This window comes from Sciurus vulgaris, assembly GCF_902686455.1.
Source record: "Sciurus vulgaris genome assembly, chromosome: 2".
NCBI classification, from domain to species: domain Eukaryota; kingdom Metazoa; phylum Chordata; class Mammalia; order Rodentia; family Sciuridae; genus Sciurus; species Sciurus vulgaris.
Window position 1 is genome coordinate 93,712,121 of NC_136462.1, and position 19,793 is coordinate 93,731,913.

Here is a 19,793-nt window from a genome sequence, read left to right on the forward strand (position 1 = left end):
CCTTACAAGCACAGGGCCCTGGGTTCGATCCCTAGCACCGCGGAAAAAAAAAAAAAATTGTGTAATCTTGATTGTTTTAAAATTCATGATGTAATCCGTACACAGTAACACCACATGTCAAAATCAAAACTGATGTGCACACAAAAATCAAATATACAAAGGAGGCCAGTAGTCATTTGTACAAGCTAACTATACACTAAAAACTTTTCTGTTTAGTAGCTAGAACTTAACCTAACTGCAGAGAAAAAGAAAATTGGTTTAAAAAAAACTAATGAGTACATTTTGTTGTTGGTGGTGTGGTGTGGTACTGGGGATTGAACCCAGGGGTGCTCTACCCCTGAGCTATATCTCCAGTCCTTTTTTTTTAAGTTGCAGATGGACACGATACATTTTATGTATTCATTTTATGTATTTATTTTTATGTGGTACTGAGGATTGAACCCAGTGCATTCTAGGCAGGTGCTCTACCACTGAGCTACAACCCTAGCCCTCTCCAGTCCTTTTTTTTATTTTGAGACAGGATCTTGCTAAGTTGCCCAGGCTGGCCTTGAATTTGTCATTCTCCTGCCTCAGCCTCCTACACTGCTGGGATTTTAAGTGCATGCCATCATGCCCACCTAAAAAATACATTTTTAACCTTTTATTGGTTCTGATAATTTACCTCAAAATAGAAATTGCAATATCTGCATACCTGAAATACAAATTTAAGTTAAGAGCAATTGCAGAGTTGGAGGAAGTGACAATCACTACAACATCTAGATCCTGAGATACTTTCAGTGAAGTAAAAGAAGAAATCTTGGCTGGTCCCTGTTGCTGCTTTTTGTATACATCTTCTTGGTAAAGTTCTAATTCCACATGAGCTACATTGCTGCCATTCAAAGTATCAAAAATATCTGAGTTAGAGTTAAAGGAAACATCAGTTTATAAGTACACCATGCCATTTAAAACACTGGATGGTATAGAGCTAAAGATTTCTTTGCTGCAAACTTGCAGGTATTGCAACAGAAGACTGGAAACCAAGGCAGACCCTATGATAGTAACCAAGGAACTATGAAGTTGGTGGCACAACATAGAGCCTGATACAAGATTTATTCAATAGTGCTCACTGAATAACCTCTCTGAGCCAGGCCCTGAGATACTGCTAATGTTTTCCACTAGGGTTCTATAATAGTGTTATACAAGAGATCAGGTGAAACTCATTTTAACATTTTACTTAAGCCAACTGATCCAAAATATCATTTGGACATGTAACCAATATTAAAAATTGAAATGTTTTATATTCTTTTTCTTGGTAGAATGCTTGCCCAGCATGCATGAAGCCCTGGGTTCAATCCCAGCATGCATACGTGCACAAAGAATTCAGAACCCAAATTATGCCACCAATTCTGAATGCTCAGTAGCCACAAATACCCAGTGCCTGTGTTAAGTAACATAGTTCTATAACCCAAAAACAAAAATTAAGTTAAATCTAACACTTTATCACATTTTTGCACTTCATAAAAAATTATCTAAATCCTTCCTGGAACAAGCACATAATAGGTGCTCAAGAAGTATATTTTGAGTAAATAGGTAATGTAGAACACATACAATTTTAAAAGAACACAAATATGGATAATTATGACTAAAAAATACTAAAAGCCTAGATAGTCTCCTTCCCTGTATATGAATTAACACCTTTACTGCCAAGGATACAGATCCAGCCTAAACTACTCAAAACAAAAAGAATTCCTCTGCAGAGCTGTGTGTCAATAATCGTGTCTACAGTCTGTGCAGGCAAGGATAGTGTGAAGCAGCCGAGTACTCTGATTTCAGCATCTCTTTCAGGAAACATGATATGTAGGATGATACATTTGTTGATGAACAATAATGATCTATTATTGTGAAATGAGAGAATCCTCAAAGACAGTAAGGAAATACCTATGAAATAAAAGAATGTTATTTCAAACTCATTGCTCACAATTTTACAATTGATAAATTAGATCTTATAAACAAAAACAGGTAAAACAAAAAAACTACACTTACTCCAACTCAAAATAGTTATTGTTCATACTCACCAAAGCAAGTAGTCATTGGGAGGTGGGGAAAAGAATAAATAAAGATGGCCTACAATGTCCCTCGTTTCTTCTGTTTATGGCCAGAGTCTCACAGCACAACAAAGGGAAGATTTTAAAAAAGTCAATTTACCCACTGAACCACACAGATCAAAAAAGCTTTTTAAGGAAAAAAAATATGAAACCTTACAATCAAGGGCAGAGAGTATGTTACTGCTCTAAAAATAGAAACCTGAGTGATTTAACTTCTGCTTCTGTAGTCATCAGGACAAGACATAGTCGATAGCGCCATAAGCAGTCTAGATCAGCACCATCCAATAAAAATATGTGAGTCACAATGTATGAGACATAGCCACATTGAAAAGAGATGAAATTCATCTTAATATGCATTATTTAGCCCATTATATCCAAAATTATCATTTCAACAGGTACTTAAAAAGTAAAATATTAGCCAGGCACAGTGGCACACACCTGTAATCCCAGCAGTTTGGGAAGCAGAGAAAGGAGGAATACAAATTCAAAGCCAGTCTCAGCAATTTAGCGACATCCTGTCTCAAAATAAAAATTTAAAAGGGCTGGAGATTGACTCAGTAATTAAGTGCCCCTGGGTACAATCCCAAGTACCAAAAAAAAAAAAAAAAAAAAAAGAGGAGAACATTAAACAATTTTTGTAGTAAGTACTAAATCTTCAAAATATGGTACATAAATGACATTTAAAGTACACCTTTATTTTTATTAACCACATTTCAGAGCTCAATACCCAAGTGGTTAGTGGTTACTATAGTACACAATGTAGACCTCCCTCCCTGATTTCACCTGAGACATTTTCATGAAATATCTAAGAGTACGAGGTTAACATCACAAATTTAAACATGCTGGAAGACCACGTATATGTACTTACTGATACCTTGCTCTTCAATAAGCTTTTTCAGTGTCTTCCCACTACAGCTGTACAATATGGTTGCATCACATCTTCCATCTTTCAAATTAAATTCATAGATGAATAGTTCATAATTTTCACAAACAGCAAGCAGTTTGGGTTTGTCTGTTGATGTGCTATTGTTATGAGTGTCTTCCCATACAAAGCTAAGGAAAAAGTTTAGATTACACTCTATATCCAATTATATTCATCCTCAATAGTAGGGACAGAACAGCAGAATGAGAATAGTTAGTTCACTTGGTAGCATCAACTCTAAATTCAAACTTAGAGAATATAAATTATTCCAGGATTTCCCACCCTAGCTCCCTCCTTTCACTTCTCTACTCCTTCATACTAATACAAGAATATGGGACTGGGTGATAAAAAGTGGACATGGAGCAAGAAATGCTGCCTCATTTTATTCCTTCATCTTAAATCCTGATGTTTAAAGAAACTGTTATGATCAAGGATAAGTATCAGTAATCAAGTATGTGTATTATTTATGAGGTGTTGCTTAATAGACTTTGGCTGGGTTAAATGTTTTTTGGGTTTTTGTTTTTTTGGGTACTGGGGATTGAACCCAGGAGGCACTTTACCACTGAGCCATATCCAAGTTCTTTTTGACATAGGGTCTTGCTAAATTGCTGAGGCTAGCCTTGAATTTATGATCCTCCTGCCTGCCTCCCAAGTCACAGGGATTACAGGTATGCACCACTACACCCAGCAGGTTAAACGTTTTTTAAAGATGTTAAAAATAAGGGTGATTTTTTATATCCACAGACTTTAACAACTCCAAAATGGTATATAACTGTTCAATACAATTTTCTGTGAAAATGGAATATAAATTGCTGCCCAAGATAGTACTCAGCAATGACTACAGATCACTTGAAATGTGGGTAGTGCAACTGAGGAACTGAATTTTTAACAGCCCCATGTAGCTAATGACTACCATACTAGGCAGCAGTTATAGAATTCTTAAAGTACTGTGACATGAAAATATCAACATGGTTAACAAGGTTAGAAACTAATGATGCTACATCATCAAATATTAAATTACATTTAAAAAGTAAAAATAAAAGGGCCCAAGCTACCTGCAGTGATGTGCACCTATAATCCTAGCTACTCAGAAGGCTGATGGAGGAGGGTTTTCTGAGCTCAAGAGGTGGAGGCCAGTCTGGGCAACAAAGCAAGACCCTATCTCAAAAAGACAGGAGCACCCAACACAATGCAATAGAAAATAAGGCTACCATGCTAATTTTTTTTTTTTTTTTTTTTTTTTTTTTTTGGTGGTGCTGGGGATTGAACCCAAGGCCTTGTGCATGCTAGGCAAGCACTCTACCAACTGAGCTATATCCCCAGCCCCCTACTTTCACCTTTGCTTCCTTTTTCTATAAAAGTTTTATATTAAGTAGGGGTGGTGCTATTATGTCTTTATTAAAGAAAATTAACAATGTTTCCATTTGTCTTTATAACCAAACTGATGGGTTTTTTTGTGAATACTCAGTTTACTTACACTGAAAATTTGGAAAATATCAGTGGAAAAGGTTAATCAATTTCATATTTTAAACAGACAATACTGTAACATTAAAATTATTAGCACAGGGGCTGACTATGTGGAGAAAGGAAATTTTTGATGAAGACATAATTTCAACAATACAAAAAAAATCTACATATTTAAAGTAGGAAGTAAACACTACAAACCTGATTTTATTGTTTTTGTTTTTACCCTATAAAATATTTTAACTGAATTAAAATTCAATTCAAATAAACTTGAAAAGCAGTCCTTCTTGGTCCTCCTCACCTCTCAATTTCATGAGCTGGTATATGAATACCCACATTATTATTTATGTCTTATTCCTCTCATAGGCTCTCATAACACCTATAGAGTTCTGCTTTTCTCTCCACCCACTTTTCTTACTCTGCTTCATTCACAGGTACTTGATACTGTTGAATAAACTATCTTTCCCTATGGAGATTCTTCTTCCTTGCAACCAGAGGCAGAATAAGGCAGGCAGACAGAACAGGTTAAAGCATTTACTGATTTCACAAACTGCTCTCTAAGTGTCAGGTGTTGTTAGAGGATCTGGAGTTTTCAAGATGAGACATCCCTTTGCTACTCTAGGTCTTAAAGACTTATTTATTTTTTTTTTTCCTTTTTGGTACTGGGGATTTAACCCAGGGGCAATGTTACCACTAAGCTACATCCCTAGTCCTTTTTAGTTAGACCCTTTACTTAGGGTCTAAATTGCTGAGGCTGGCCTTGAACTTGCGATGCTCCTGTCTCAGCCTCCCTAGCCACTGGGATTACAGGCGTGTGCCACCGCAGCCAGCATCAGAGATCACTTCTAAAATATTTTCCGTTATTAAAAAGTGCAAATACTCAAAGCACACTCTCAAACTTTATGATGTAAACTGTATAATCCTGGACCAAAAAGAAGTGGAAAGAATCCATTTTTTTCATGTGTCTTCCCAAGTCACAGGGGCACCTCAAAAGTAAGAATTGTGTCTTATTCAAATTTATAGGAACTGTTTTTGGTAGCTACATAACTATTAAATTAGTAAGTGAATGGACAAAGTGGGTTCTCCCTGAAAGTGTGTGTGTGTGTGATGGTAGGGCGGAGGGGGTATCTGTGAAGGAAACTGCAGCTTCAGTGACAAAAAAATTATGATTTAAATCAGAGATGATCCCTGACTAGAATCTTTAACGGAAGGAAATTTGGCTTAATACCTGGCATTGTGACAAATAATTAACTTGTGTTGAATCAATGAAAGTAATCAGCGCCTAAACCAGGACCCATTCCGGGTTCCAGAGTTAGCAGAGGAGTTGGATACCCTCTCCGCCCACCCAGAACCGGAAAGCCAGGCGGGGAGATGCAATAAGGTGAGGACTTCGCCTCAGGTCGGTAATGTTCCTAAAAGGAACAGAGCTCGCCTAAGGCGTTTACCCCAACTATCACGTCTCTTCCACCACCCCCATCCTAAGAGAGGACCTCGCAGTAACCCCGCGGCGTGCGACCACTGGAGTTAAGGCTTCGGTTTCCCACCCTGCCCCGCTGTGCCGCAGCACTTACTGGCCGAAAGGGCCCTGGAGGCAGCAGCCACCCCCACCCTGACCGCCGGGTGCCAAGGAAAGCACTTGGAGGCTGCCCGTGGCCGTCAAGCTCCCTAGAACCTCCTGCTCTCTGTGCATCTGCGCTCGGGATCCCAGCCGCGCCGTCGCCTCGGAGCAGACTGGCACCAATAGCATAGGTAAGACTGGCTCCATGGACTCGGCGCGGCAGCTACTGCCAGCGAAAGCAGCACTTCCGGCCTCTTCCCTCGCAGCCATCTTTGTCAGGCCGTTCCTTCCGGTCACCTGTGCCAGACCTTCCCGGAACCTAACTGCGTCTCAGGCATGCGCAGTGTTCCTCGCCGCTCACGCGCTGCCTCTTGACACCCTCCAGAATTGCTGGGCTGTCTCCAGTTTACTGTCCTTGCTTCTTGGAGGCGGTACCCATCTCCGGCGAGATTACAGCTGCCTTTCACTTACTCTAATTACTCAAATGCACGAAAAGCCTGCTTCAGCAGTTTAAGGCAGGCTATTACAGCTGTTCTTACTGTAGCATTACTCTTCGCTACTTGTCTAGCTGCCTCCCCCTTCTGCAGTCCTTTCTCTTAGGCCAATATTTGTTTACAGGCTCCGGGGTGGTGCCATTTTCTTGGTAGCAAAAACCGAGTCTTAAAGTCCAGATCCATCATGAAGGTGTAGACCTGAATGTTCAGGTCAAATAACCATTGTAACTGGCAGAGAAACAAGGTGGGTAAAGGGTAGAGGTGGTGGAACTCCTGTTTCATTATTTCTGCTTTTCTCAGGAAGAATGATCCAAGATCGTCGGAAGGAGGAGGAGTTGAGGACTTTAAGAAGGCATTTGGGGCCAGGTGGAATGACACACGCCTGTAATCGTAGCGGCTTGGGAGGCTGAGGCAGGAGGATTTCTTGTTCAAAGCCAGCCTCAGCCAAAGCGAGGTGCTAAGCAACTCAGTGAGACCCTGTCTGTAAATAAAATATAAAATAGGACTGGGGATGTGGCTCAATGGTTGAGTGCCCCAGAGTTCAGTCCCCAGCACCCAAAAAACAAAAACAAAAAAAGGCGTTTGCGGATGGTCTCTTACTTGCAGTACTTTCAACACAATCTTTTCCATATTCAGAACATTTAACTATAAACTTATATTGAGGGACCTTTCTGGACCATTCAACCTAAAGACCCCTCCATTCCACTTACTTTCTAATCACCCAATTTTATTTCCTCATGATATTTATCACTATTTGATATTTTTCATCAGTTCTTATCCAACCAATATGTAAACGTCAAAAGAGCAGAAACGCTGTATTGCTCATTCTGGTACCCTCCTGCCTAAAATCGTGCCTGGTTCATAAAAGGCACTCCAGTGTTTGTTGATGAATGCATAATTTTGTCAAAATGAAACCAGTGTGGGGTAGGGGAGATTGAACTCAGGGCTGCTTAACCACTGAGCCACATCCCCAACCCTTTTTGCGAGAGGGTCCCGCTAAGTTGTTTAGGGCCTCACTAAGTAGCTGAGGCTGGTAGATGGCTTTGAACTTGCAGTCCTCCTGCCTCAGCCTCCCAGAGTGCTGAGATTAGAGCCGTGGGCCACTGCACTGGACTATGAAATAAAACATTTCTTATCCAAAAGGAAGATGCTTATATCTAATCCTTTTAGCTCAGTTTGGGTCATTTTCTTCAAATAAAAATGGGCAACATTGAAGCAACTTCGAGATTATACCTTTGTTAGCTATAGCAAGGACTTACCCCTTATAGTCAGAACTTTCTTGGAACATTCATACATAAGATGCCCTTCATCATAGCTCCTAAAGTAGAAACAATTAACACATCATTCAATTACCTCTTTAATTATATCTTAAGCCATGCCTTATTTTTAGGTACATCATTTAGATTCTAAGAAAGGATATGAAAATATTTGGGGCAGGGTCCTCCAGTACACGAATGCATAAGAAATGTCTTCAGACTCTGGGTCACTGTATGATTAAATTTCCCACAGAAGTAGTCCAGAACAAACAGATCAGTAGATGCAGGCAAGCCTACAAAGAGAACAGATGTTAACCATAAGCATAATTCCATTTTACAATTATTTGTGTGATTTAATTAATTCCTGACTTTCTAACAAATGGCCATTTTGAGGGCAAAGATGACCTCTATATATTTCATGCTTTTATCCTGGAATAGTTATCCATTTCTTTTTTTAATCTTTAAATATTTTTAGTTGTAGATGGACAATACCTTCATTTTTTTTTTTTTTACTTATTTTTATGTGGTGGTGAGGATCAAACCCAGTGCTTTACATGTGCTAGACAAGTGCTCTACCACTGAGCTACAAACCCAGCTCCCCTCTTTTCTTGAATGAATTGATAATTCATTTTTCAAATCATTCTTGCCCCTAAATAACACTATAATGACCAAAAACCTAGAAATAAATTATAAAGTTTGACTGACAACAAACCATCGGGCCCAAACTTGGGCCAGACTATTTACCCAGTAAATGCCAGAATACCTGAAACTACTTCTAAAGCACTTTATCTTCCATGCTCCTAGTTTATAAGATAGTAGGGAGGTGAAAGAGAATATAGATTGGGCTTGAGCAAAGAACTGAAACCTTGTTTCTGCTATCACTTACTCCATCCTGGCCTCTAGCTGGTGAACTAGTTTTTTATCCACATGGTGACAGAACAGAGGAAGTAGATTGCTGGGGAAGGCCAGGGGTTCTGCTAGAGAGGCTGTAGGCATTTGGGCTATCTCCCAGGCAATCAGAACCACCATATCTGTCCTGGAACACAACAGAAATAATCAGAGTCTATATTTATGCAGGAAATAGACTCTAGAACAAGGTTTATCCTCCTTCCACCAGTACTATCACTATCCTTGCCCCCAGATAGCAATTTGGTACATGGTATGCGAAACTTAAGCCTTACAAATCTTTCTTCCTATTTAATCTTAATAACTCTAAAAGGTTAGAATCATTATCCTTCATTTATAGGTGAAGGTACAGACTAAGAAGTGAAATAACTTTCCCCACAGTGAAAATTACTGACAGATGACACAGCCATGAGTCAAACCTGGGTTTGACTTTAAAGCTTGTTCCCTTAATTACTACATTACATTGCCTTCCATGGAAAACCAACACTCTAGGGCATTATAAGAAAGGGGCGGGGGGAGCACAACAACTATAACCCTGCTATTTCTCCTATCTCTGACCAGTCTCCTTTTTAATATTTGAATATGCCACTCAGGAAATCTCTTACCTGGCTCAGCCTACACATCCTTAGGGTACTGAAATAACATCGATGTGCCTTTAGATCTTACCAGGCTGTATGATCACTGTTGCATTCCTCTAGGGAAGAGTCCAGAGATACCAACTGTTCCCCATGACTCAGCAGGGCATAGAGCAAAGATATTCCAAACTGCAAGTGAGTACACACAGTTGAGGGCAAAATGAGTTCATGGTAGGCATTTAGTGCTTCTTTAGCTCTGCTTTCTTCCCAACTAAAGGGTAGGTTCGCACTTCCAGGTAGAGACCAATATCCACAAGATATACTGGTTAGCCAAGGATCTTTGACTCTCCCAATGAATCTGAACTGCTCTAAATTTCAACAAGCCTCTCTTTAAGAGCTAACTAAACGCACCCTCCTAATCGCCAACCCAGGAATTAGTCTACAGATCAGGAATGGATTCAGAAATCTGATACAGGTGGTCTGTGAACTCCACTTCAAGAAGAATTACTTTACGCAAAGGTCTTTAGAGGGGAGTACACAAAATAATCCACTGGTGTGTTGGAAGACAGTATCAGAACTTTCACATCTAAAGTCTCATCCTTTAAAACTTTCCATCTTATATTTCTTATTTACCTAATATTATAGTGTTACGTGTGATTTATAAACACATGTATAAATGGCTTAGAAGTTCTTACTAAATGTCACACAAGGCTGGGTGTGGTGGTCCACGCCTGTAATCCCAGCAACTTGGGAGGCTGAGGCAAGAGGATGGCAAGTCCAAAGCCAGCCTCACCAACTTAGGAAGGCCGTGAGCAACTTAACTAGACCCTGTCTTGAAATAAAAGAAAAAGGGCTGGGAATGTGGCTCAGTGGTTAAGCACCCCTGGGTCCAATCTCTGGTACCAAAATAATAAACACACATGAGTTTAGAGACTTGCTATAGAAACTCACACCAGCAGTAACAGAGGGATCTTGTTAGAGAAACAGATGTTTACCCATCCATTCATCTCCAACCTTCTGATTGACCTTTGTGTGGTGGAGCCAAGGAGCTGGTATTTTAGTAAGCTCCCCAGGTTACTCTGTGCTCAACAGAAGTTAAGAAGTGCTGCAGAAGATAAGACTTATGGAGAGAGAGGAAAACATTCCCTCATTTATTCCTTACCAGTGATACTACTTGGAAGGTTTTTTTGTTGTTTGTTTTGGGGTTATTTGTTTGGTTTTTGGTACCAGGGGTGCTTACCTACTGAGTCACAACCCCAGTCCTTTTTTGTTTTGAGATAGGGCCTTGCTAAGTTGTCCAGGCTGGCTTTGAACTTGTCGGTCCTCCTGCTTCAGCCACCCTAGATGCTAGGACTACAGGTGTGCTTTACCAAACCCAGGTAGAAACTGTTCATGGAAAGACACCCAGATGTGTTACCTGGTTCTGAAGCACTGCAGTGATGGGCCGTTCCGAGGAGCCAGGTGGTAGCAATGTTAGCCCCTGAAGTCCTTGGAGGAGCTCAGGGAAAGTCAAGTGACTGATACATTTGCCCAGAGGCTTGAATAACATTTGTAGGGCCTGCAAGAAGTTCATTAAGCACCTCTCTCAAACTTTAGTACAACTTCAACCTGGTCTTATCTTGCCTCTGGCACCTCTCCCTTGCTGGCCTGCTCTAGGTACCTTCCTGGCTAGGTTACTTACTAACCCTGTCACCTTTTATGCATCTCCATCCCTAACACTGTGTCCTGCAGTACCACCTGTTCCCTAATGGAAGAAAATATGGAGCTTGACATTTATCAGGGGCCCTTCTTTCAAAACACCACAGCACACATCTGGAACCATATACCTATTTTCTTATGCACATTGTACCAGAAAGATGATCTGCAGTTCTTATAGTAGTTCATACTGTCACCTGAGAGTAATGGGGACAGCCCCCACCCCCACCCCTTCACTGCCCAGCACCTTGCTGGCATCCCTGGGGGCTGGGGCAGGAATGGAGGAATGGATCCCTAAATCATTCAGGAAATCATCCTATTCTCCACTGAATGCCTTAGTACCTGGTCAGTCACATCCCTCCGGACAAGGAGGGGCAGATTGTGGGTGATGGTCAGAAGAAGGGTAAAGGCCTGATTATGGGGCAGGAAGGGGAGCAGCCGGGCTACCAAGGTTTTCCCCTTCCTCACGGAGAGCACCTGCAGGAAGCTATCAGCTACCTCCCTGCGGGGAAAGGAAAGCATTTTCAGAGCTCAGCTCAGCACAAAAAAAGGAACTACATGCCAGGAAGGAGGGGCAGCAGCAAACCCGATGTCTTTGCTGCTCCAAGAAGGAAAGTATTTTCCTTCTTGGGCTGAGGTGGGGCCCTCCCACACTCACTCTAGATTGTTCTGCTCCTGGGTCTTCAAGGCTTGGAAGAGCTTCTCAACCTGGTTCCTCTGTTGCCCAGAGTAACAGGACGGTGGAAGCCCATCCTTATGGCCTTCCTCTATTTCTAGTAACTGAAGGAACATCTGGGAATTTGTGGGTGAGGAAAGAGGAAGTAACTGAGAAATATCCTGTTCTTGAAGGTAAGTAAGGAGCTCCTCCCCAAGGAACTGCTGTCTCACCTTCTCAATCCGGGATAATACCCGAAGCCTCTGACTGCTTGTATCTCCTGTATCCTAGAAAGGAGTCCCTGGCAATCAACCACACACCACAACAGCAACCCAGGCCTCCGATTAGCTAGAAACTGAACTGGAAAGGCTGGACACAAAGTCTGAGCACACTGCTTTCTCACTCTTAGGTCACAATCGGAATTCAAACATGAGGGTGTCCTAGACCTTTTAATTGGAGATGAAAAAGGCTCTGGGAAGATGATGCTCCTACCTGTTCTTGAGTTCCATGAGATACAGCATCGATAGCTCGACGAGGGGTAAAACATGTCGATACAGCTACCTGACCCAGAGAACCCTCAATTCGAACCACTGTAAGAAAGGAGTTATGAGAGGTACATCCCACCCTCCTCCATTCAGATATCCAGTCCAAGCCAGCAGGTCAACCTGGTCTTACCTGACTCATAAGCCTCTGCTTTCTGAATGTAAGGCGTCATCAACTTAAGAGACTCGACCTTTTTCCTTTGTCCAAGTAGCTCTTCATCTGCCTGCTTCTTTTCTAGCTTCTGATAATATTCCTGAGTGTCCAGGGAATAGGAAAAACAACAACAAAAAAAAACTCATTCATCTATCTTTTCAACTCCTCTTTTACAGCAATCCCTCTTCTATAGCTTTTTTTTTTTTTCCTCCCTGAAATGATTCTGGCACCTAGCAGTTTTCTGTTTTGTTTTGAGGTGGGGTCTTGCTAAGTTTTCAAGGCAGGCGTCAAACTTGTGATCCTTCTGCCTCAGCCTCCCCAGTAGCTGCAAAAATAGGTTTGTGCCACCATGCCCACATTTCCTAGCAGTTATTCTCAAGTGCCTTAAGCCCCATGTCACCTGTCTTGCCAAACACTTAACAAACTAGGTAAGGCTACCAGATCTCAAGACAGGGTAGAGAGCAAAGAGGAGGTAGAAAGCAGAACTGTTTCAGCATCTGCCGAATTCATACATTCTTCAATACAAGTACCTGCATCACCTGTCCTCCCCCTCATTTTAATCTTGTGATCCCACTTGCGTTTTCCTAAATCAGAGTTATCTGATGGTATGAAGTCCAGAACTGGCACTAGGGATGTATTTGTTGGCCTCTGGAACAGTTTTATACACCTGTGGTTTTCTAATCAGCTCTCACATCTTCTTAAAAGTGAGAAATCCTAAACTAAAAGCCACTAACTGGGGTTTGAATAAGGATTTTTCATTTAGGAGCAATGCCAAAAAAGGACCGTTTTTGAAGCTCAATAAAAAAAGGAAGAAACTTAAACTAATATAAATGAAAAGGAAGTGGAGGTGGGAATATTGGTAGGGAGCTCATGGATGTTGAGAAAGTAAAAACAACCTAGATAGTCCCAAAACCTGTGAACAATGTGCACAAAGATTTGCAGCACAAATAGAGGGGGGGTAGGAAGGAGGAAATAAAGTGTCCACAAGCATTTGTTCAATTCAACAAACTGAATTGCACTATCGACAAGATTTTGCGTTTTAAACCTAAAAAGTATATGTTTATAACAAGATTCACATAAGGATGCAAAAGGTAGGAAAGTGCATGTTTTCAGGGCAAAAAGGGAAAATTCTCAGCAAAATATGGAGACAAAACCTGAGTGTGTTTGGGAAATTGTAAATAATCCCATTTGGCTGAAGTGTGGATCAGAAGGGAAAGAACTACATGTGTCAACATAAAATAGGACTTCTGCCCTGAAGTGATCATCTCTCCCATCCCAATTGCATGGCTATGAGCTAAAGAGAGGAGTGAAGTCCTGGCTCCTTTGGGTCCAAAGTCAAAAGCTAGGGCCTATGCCCTGGGACTCACCTGGTAGTAATAATCATCCAGGCGGGGGTTGTCACTCTGCAGTTGAACCATCTGTACTTTTATCACCCAGTCCTTCTCTTTTCTGCTCATGAGGTTAGCATAGGGGTCTGGCTGCTGAGACCAAGGCTTCTTGACTGGGGGACTTCAAGCCAGGAGAAATAACTCTTCAGGCCTACCCACCCTTGCCACAGTGAACTTCCCATAGCATTCCACTGCCTGCTCACCACTCTTTGAAAAGGATGGGACAGGGTGCAGTGGTGGGCAATAATTCAAGAGTCCCAACTGTGCAGGGACTTTGGGGGAAATACTTGACCACAAGGGAATACCCAGCATGCAGATAGGCTTCCCTCAACCTTATTTCTCATCTAGGTTTTACCTTGGTGTTTGACGCTGCTGCTGCTGCTGCTGCAAGATTCGTTGATGCTGAGGGTGGAGTTGGGTCAGATGACTGTGGAGACTTAAAATGAAACTTGAGCTGGGTGGAAGTAAAGTCTTTTTTCCCCTACCCCTTCCATTCACTTAGCCCAGGGCAAGTTCAGATGAACATCAAAGGGAACCCTATTTATTCATGTACCTTCCCCAAATAAGCCAACAAGAAACATCACAATCCTCACACCCCCAAGATATATTTTCCTGCAATTTAGGTGCAGAAAATCTTAGCACAGTAGGAAATCTTTTGCCCTGGTGGTCAGACTTGTTCTAGTCTTAGTTCTGTCATACTAGGTGACCTCAAATTTTTTACCTCATTGGAGGTCCATTTCCTCATCTGTGGGGAGGAGATTCGAACTTTATTTCCTCTTTCCTACCTCCCCTATTTGTGCTTCAAACTTGTAATTAAATTTGTGAGTACTTTTTGTGTGGCAACTGATAGAGTGGCACCCACCCCTCCTCAGCCACCATCTCCAGAGATTTCTAGGAGGAACTCTGCTTGTCCTGACACTGGGGGCCTGGGCACCATGAACCAGTACCTGAGCCTAGGAGGGCATGAAGTCAGTGGGCTGCAGAAGAGAGGTGGATCTGGTGAGGGCTGTTGAGGTCCGAAGGGCCGGGCTGGAGAGCTTGTGCTGGGAAATGTAGGCTGGAAAGGAATAGGCAGCAGATGATCTGGCCACCAAGAGGAATTAGGAGGTCTGGGAGAGGGACCTCTCCACTGAGACAATGCTTCTCAGCTCCAGTTCCTTTTCCACCTCACCTGCCTTTTTCCCCCCTTGAGAATTTCACCTGACATTTTGCTGTGTTGAGGATCCCTCAAGCCAAACTGGATCCTGCCCTAGTTTCAAAAGAGTTCATTACCTCCTAGGAAGCTTTCAGCCCCTGACAATGTGAGGGGCATGTGCCTTTCAGTGCCTCACATTCTCTGTAGTAGTCCTCTTTCAGGTTGTTTTCAGTGAGTGGGGCAAAGCTTATCTTTTTTTTTTTTTTTTGTGTGTGTGTGTGTGTGGTGCTGGGGATCGAACCCAGGGCCTTGTGCTTACAAGGCAAGCACTCTACCAACTGAGCTATCTCCCCAGCCGCTTATCTGTCTTTTTTGACAACCTCATGAGAGCTGTAATTCCATTCTAGATCTCCCTGAAGGATATCCTGATCTTTAGATTCCTCCCTCCCAAGCCATGTTCCCATTGTGCAGTTAATTGAGGCAGGACTCTTTCCAGCCCTAAGCTCAGTGCTGCTTATCTGATAAGATGTTTCATAATGTAGAAGTGGAGATCTAGTTTGTTCTTATTTGAATGCCTGGTTCAGCTGTGCCCCCGACTGGGCATACCTTGTCATTTACCATGGCATCCTACATGGAGCTGCTCCTATGTTTCCATATGTACATCACTTGGGGTTTTTTTTTTTCTTAATATATTTTTTAGTTGCCAATGGACCTTTATTTTATTCATTTATTTATATGTGGTGCTGAGAATCGAACCCAGTGCCTCATACATGTCAGGTAAGCACTCTACCACTGAGCCACAACCCTAGCCCATCACTTGGGGTTTTTATCTTGAGATAGAGAAAGGTAGAGTGAACATAATAAATGTAACAGCATGCAGGCTGGGAATATAGCTCAGTTGGTAGAGTGCTTACCTTGCAAGCACAAGGCCCTGGGTTCAATCCCTAGCACCACAGGGAAAAAAAAAAAAAAAAAAGTAACAGTATGCAGTGGTGGACAAGTCCACCACTGTGCAGGGGGACTCTCAACACACTCCGGGACGAAATACCCCTCGCTACCCAGTCACCACCTCGTGGGGTGAAGACTGGAGGAGACACCTTCCACAGAAAGTGCAAGGAACTGGGTGACATCCCCAAGGCCTTGACTCCAGGGGAGCTGATCAAACCTCTCTGGGACAAGGAGGAAAACTTGGATTCAGAAGGACATTTGTGGTGTCATGTCTTCAACATTCACTTGTGTCCATAGAGATGTGAGAGGGGACAGCAAAGCCAGCCATCTCAACACCCAGGACAGTGATAACCTAGTCATCCTTCATATTTGAATTCAACTGTGCCAAGATCCCTCTTTTGGGACTGGGGTTGTGGTTCAGTGGTAGAGTGCTTGTCTAGCACACATGAGGCACTGGGTTTGATTCTCAGTTACCACATTAAAAAAAAAAAAAAAAAAAAGAAAAAAAAAAAAAGGATATTGTGCCCATCTACAACTTAAAAAAAGATCCTTCTTTCCACTAAAAAGGAAGAGTGTTAGGAGTGAGTTGGAGGAGGGTCTGAATTACCTCATTTTTACATGAGAGTCCTTGTCAGTCTTCCCCGATTGTGGGAACAAATATTAGGAATGGACTATTAAGACAAAGGGACTCAGGTAAAGGTGACTCATCAGTAGCAGGGGCACCACCTATGGTGATGCACAGCCCTGGTAGGACCTGGTTTTAAGTTTGAGGACAGATCAGAAACTTCAGTAGCAGACAGAAAGAAAGAGGAAAGGAGAGAGTCCCTAACTCAGGTTCAAGGTTGAAATAAAAAATGTTAATTCCGGATTTGTCTTAGGAATGGAGAAGAGGAGAGGTATGTTTAATCACAGTCTGAACTGCACACTATTCAGGGCAACCCTTTCCCCTCCTCTTACTGCCATGGTACCTGGGTATTGTGGACGGCACTGAGTACAGCTGGATCCCGAAGGTTATTTTCTTCCTCCTCTGGGTCTGGGGCCAGATCTGGATCTGGATCCAGACCCCCCTCCTCCTCATTTCCCTCCTCTTCTTCAGGAGCCAAGGGGTCACAGAACTTGCCAGGCCCTTGGGATAAGTGTGAGTCTGTGGAAGATGGGGCCTCAGGTGTGAGGAGTCTTATTTAAGGGGCTGCTACTCAATAGCACTTCTGTTCATAAGCCATTTCCCGAATTACCTTCAACCAACACCTCTATTCTATGGGTTCTCAGCCTCTCTACCCCAGAGTGCCTCAAATGTTCCCCCACTAAAGCAAACAGAACTTGGCAGGTGCCAGACACCTTCACTTCCCACAGCCCATCTTCAATGGCCTCACTGAGTACCTCCACAGGCTTCTTTCTCCACCTGTTCTCCCCCACCTAACAGCTCCTTCTGTTGCCTCTTTAACTGAAGTGCCAGCTGCCCTAACTCCCTGTAATTTAACCCTGTCTGCCAGATATTTTACACGTATATGTTCTTACGAGTCTGTCAATGGATCTGTTGATAAATTTACTATGTAGATGAGGAAAATAAGACCCAGAAAAGTTATCGTAGACCCAGTGAGATGTCACTAGCATGTGGAAGAGTTTGGAATCACTACCAGTCGTTCTGGATGCCCAAACCCGTAGGGAGCAGATCAGCAAGCCTCTGCACCCTCGGAATTTTTATGTAGATACCATAGTCCACTTGGTGATACCTTCAAGGCATTTCATCTTGGCAGGCTGGGAGGCTTCCTCTATGACTGTGTCGTCCACTGAGAGAGCATCGTCAGCCTCTAGAAGGTAAACCTGGGACAAGGAAGAGACCCGAGACACCCTCCTCCCCTGGTCAGTAAGGATGGCATGGTTCTCTAAAACAGCCAGAGTCTACTCGCAGCAAGGTGGTCAGAGAATTATTGGCCTCAGGTCTCAAGGGGTGAGACTCTGGGTTCTCAGACTGCCATAAGCCCCCACCCTTAAATATCACCATCCCAGCTCTGCAAAGGGAGATAAATAAGGAAAAGGGCCAGGAGTTGGGAAAAAAAAGCAGTTCCCACTTGACCACCACTGGCTACCACGTGTATAAGATGACACCTTGCTGCTGACACTCACCACCTGACTGTCGCTGTCCTTTCTGCTTAGGTTAGCCATGGCAGTCTGGGCCAGAACCTGCTTGCTGCTCTTGGCTTTAAGAGCCCCAGCCCCTCCCCTGCTCACCTGTTAAAGGGCCAACATTCCCCAATCCTGGGACTTGGAAGAAGGTTGAGAACATAAACTAATAACAGAAAACTCTGGATCAGGAAAGAGAAGTAAATTGCCCTTTTACCCATCCAAGTAGTTTATTGGAATCTGGGGGCAGATATTTACTTTGTTCAGGTTTCCCACATCCTTCATTGAACTTTGGGAGATTGCATTCCATTTAATCCCACCCAGGTTTAGCTCCTAGAAAATTGGATAGACTAGCTCCGAGTGCACCCTGAGGAAGTTTCTTGACAACTAAATTTGCAGAGCTTCAGGGCAGTGCACTTGAGGCTCTCTCAAGGCCACCTGGGGATGCTTGCCTTTCCCTGGGTCACATGAGTTTAAGTCTGCTACCCAGCTGAAACTAATGAAAAGACGCCTGTGAATTTAGAAGCCAGATCTTTTAAGATAAAAACACTTTTGCATAAGACACCACAATCTTATATCTTCTTGACTGTTCTATGAAAAAGTGATCCAGAAACTCAGGAGAAAAAAACAAATCATCAACGACAAAAAGTATGCCACTATTGCTTGGAGGCAAAACTTAAGACACATCTAAGCCTCATCTAACCTCTTAGTGTTCCTGGGGTCTGCGCCCACATCCTGTGTTCAGCTGAAACCCACATGACTTTATAGAATTTCTGAATAAAATAAAAACAAAGCTAATTTCTCTATACCAGAAATGTGAGTTATAGCCCTATTATCATGGTTAGAAGACCCCGAATTATTGATGCTTTTGAAGGAAAATATTTGTTTCAGAAGTTCTACAGCAGGTCAGAACTGTATGGATGGAGGAACACATATAAGTAGCTTGATAATTGATGAAAAATGTTTCAGATATCTGAATTGGGTTCAGGCCATTTTGGAAATGTTATTCAGTTGCTTATCCCCAAAATTTTCTAATACTTTCTAATTTTCTAATACTTTGGCTTTATTAACAAAAGGATCAAAGGGTGAATTTCAGTGATTCAGAAATAATTTATTTAGGCTGTTTGAGAGACAAAGTCATAGGGAGAAACATTTTCTGCAAGCAGATTTTTCATTCAAAGTGTCTTCCTATACCTGCTAATAACAAAGAAAATTGACTAGTGCAAGTTTAATTTATGCCAGGACTGTGCTAGGCTTGGGACAATAGTGAATGAAATAGATGCTTCCTGCGGCCTCTTAGAGCTTCCCATAGAATAAGAAGTACCAACCAGGAGTGGTGTTGGAAGTCTCACTGAGGTGGGAAGATCCCTTGAGCCCATGAGTTCAAAAACAAAGGAAAAGGGCTGGGTTTGTGGCTCCGTGGTAGAGCGCTGGCATGTGTGAGGCCCTGGGTTCGATCACCAGCACTGCATATAAATAAATAAAATCAAGATCCATTAACAACTAAAATGGAAAAAAAAAAAAAAAAAAGAAATATAGGCAGGCAGACATGATTGTTGAATCTGATTTTTTAAAAATACATTCAAAATGCTAAGAACTGTCCCACTTTTATGAAGAGAACTTTATTCCATTGTTTCAATTTCTTTAATGGTTGTAGATCTATTCTGGTTTTTAATTTCTTTCTGAAGCATTTTGTGTATGTGCTGGGAATTGAATCTAAGGTCTTACACATGCTAAGTATGAGAAGTACTACTGAACCCTCCTCTTTTTAATAAAGTTACACTTGATCAAAGGACAAAAATTGCAACAATTTAAAGCTCTTAACTGGCTTTATTTTATACTCCAGCTTTGGACAACACTTTTTTAGTAAAGAATAAACATCCCATTAAGCCA

General features: G+C 42.2%; 2 protein-coding genes across 14 annotated transcripts in view; both read right to left on the reverse strand.

Moving 5' to 3' along the window:
• Positions 1 to 6,323, reverse strand: part of SPG11 (SPG11 vesicle trafficking associated, spatacsin) — an 89,898-nt gene extending 83,575 nt beyond the window's left edge. For 5 of the 11 annotated variants that reach the window (XM_079127731.1, XM_079127733.1, XM_079127730.1 and 2 more), the window contains exons 1-4: positions 6,042 to 6,323; positions 2,953 to 3,137; positions 1,693 to 1,917; positions 692 to 893 (exon numbers count right to left, since the gene is read on the reverse strand). In XM_079127731.1, the coding sequence (XP_078983857.1) occupies positions 692 to 893; positions 1,693 to 1,917; positions 2,953 to 3,137; positions 6,042 to 6,298 (869 nt within the window). In that variant the 5' untranslated portion in view covers positions 6,299 to 6,323. The other 6 variants (XM_079127725.1, XM_079127729.1, XM_079127732.1 and 3 more) reach the window with 4 other exon arrangements.
• Positions 6,324 to 6,437: 114 nt separating this feature from the next.
• PATL2 (PAT1 homolog 2) lies at positions 6,438 to 14,009 on the reverse strand. Of its 3 annotated transcripts, XM_079127796.1 has the most exons (10): positions 13,673 to 14,009; positions 12,285 to 12,405; positions 12,102 to 12,199; positions 11,843 to 11,896; positions 11,613 to 11,746; positions 11,297 to 11,456; positions 10,677 to 10,817; positions 9,351 to 9,448; positions 8,665 to 8,814; positions 6,438 to 8,071 (listed from the first exon to the last, which is right to left on the reverse strand). In XM_079127796.1, the coding sequence occupies exons 1-10, from the start codon at positions 13,760 to 13,762 to the stop codon at positions 8,053 to 8,055; spliced, it is 1,065 nt and encodes a 354-aa protein (XP_078983922.1). In that variant the 5' UTR covers positions 13,763 to 14,009; the 3' UTR covers positions 6,438 to 8,052. The 3 variants fall into 3 exon arrangements, with proteins under 3 accessions (XP_078983922.1, XP_078983923.1, XP_078983921.1); XM_079127797.1 differs by having other exon boundaries at positions 6,438 to 8,814; XM_079127795.1 differs by having other exon boundaries at positions 8,644 to 8,814; positions 11,613 to 11,896.
• Positions 14,010 to 19,793: the final 5,784 nt, after the last annotated feature.

Excerpts from the sequence above, each read along its gene's own strand:
- PATL2 (XM_079127795.1), bottom strand. The coding sequence starts at position 13,762 with ATGAGCAGAAAAGAGAAGGACTGGGTGATAAAAGTACAGATGGTTCAA. Across the intron at positions 12,200-12,284 it reads AGCAGAGGCTTATGAGTCAG|TGGTTCGAATTGAGGGTTCT; the intron begins GTAAGACCAGGT and ends CCTTTCTTACAG. Across the intron at positions 11,457-11,612 it reads CAGGAGCAGAACAATCTAGA|GGAGGTAGCTGATAGCTTCC; the intron begins GTGAGTGTGGGA and ends CTTTCCCCGCAG.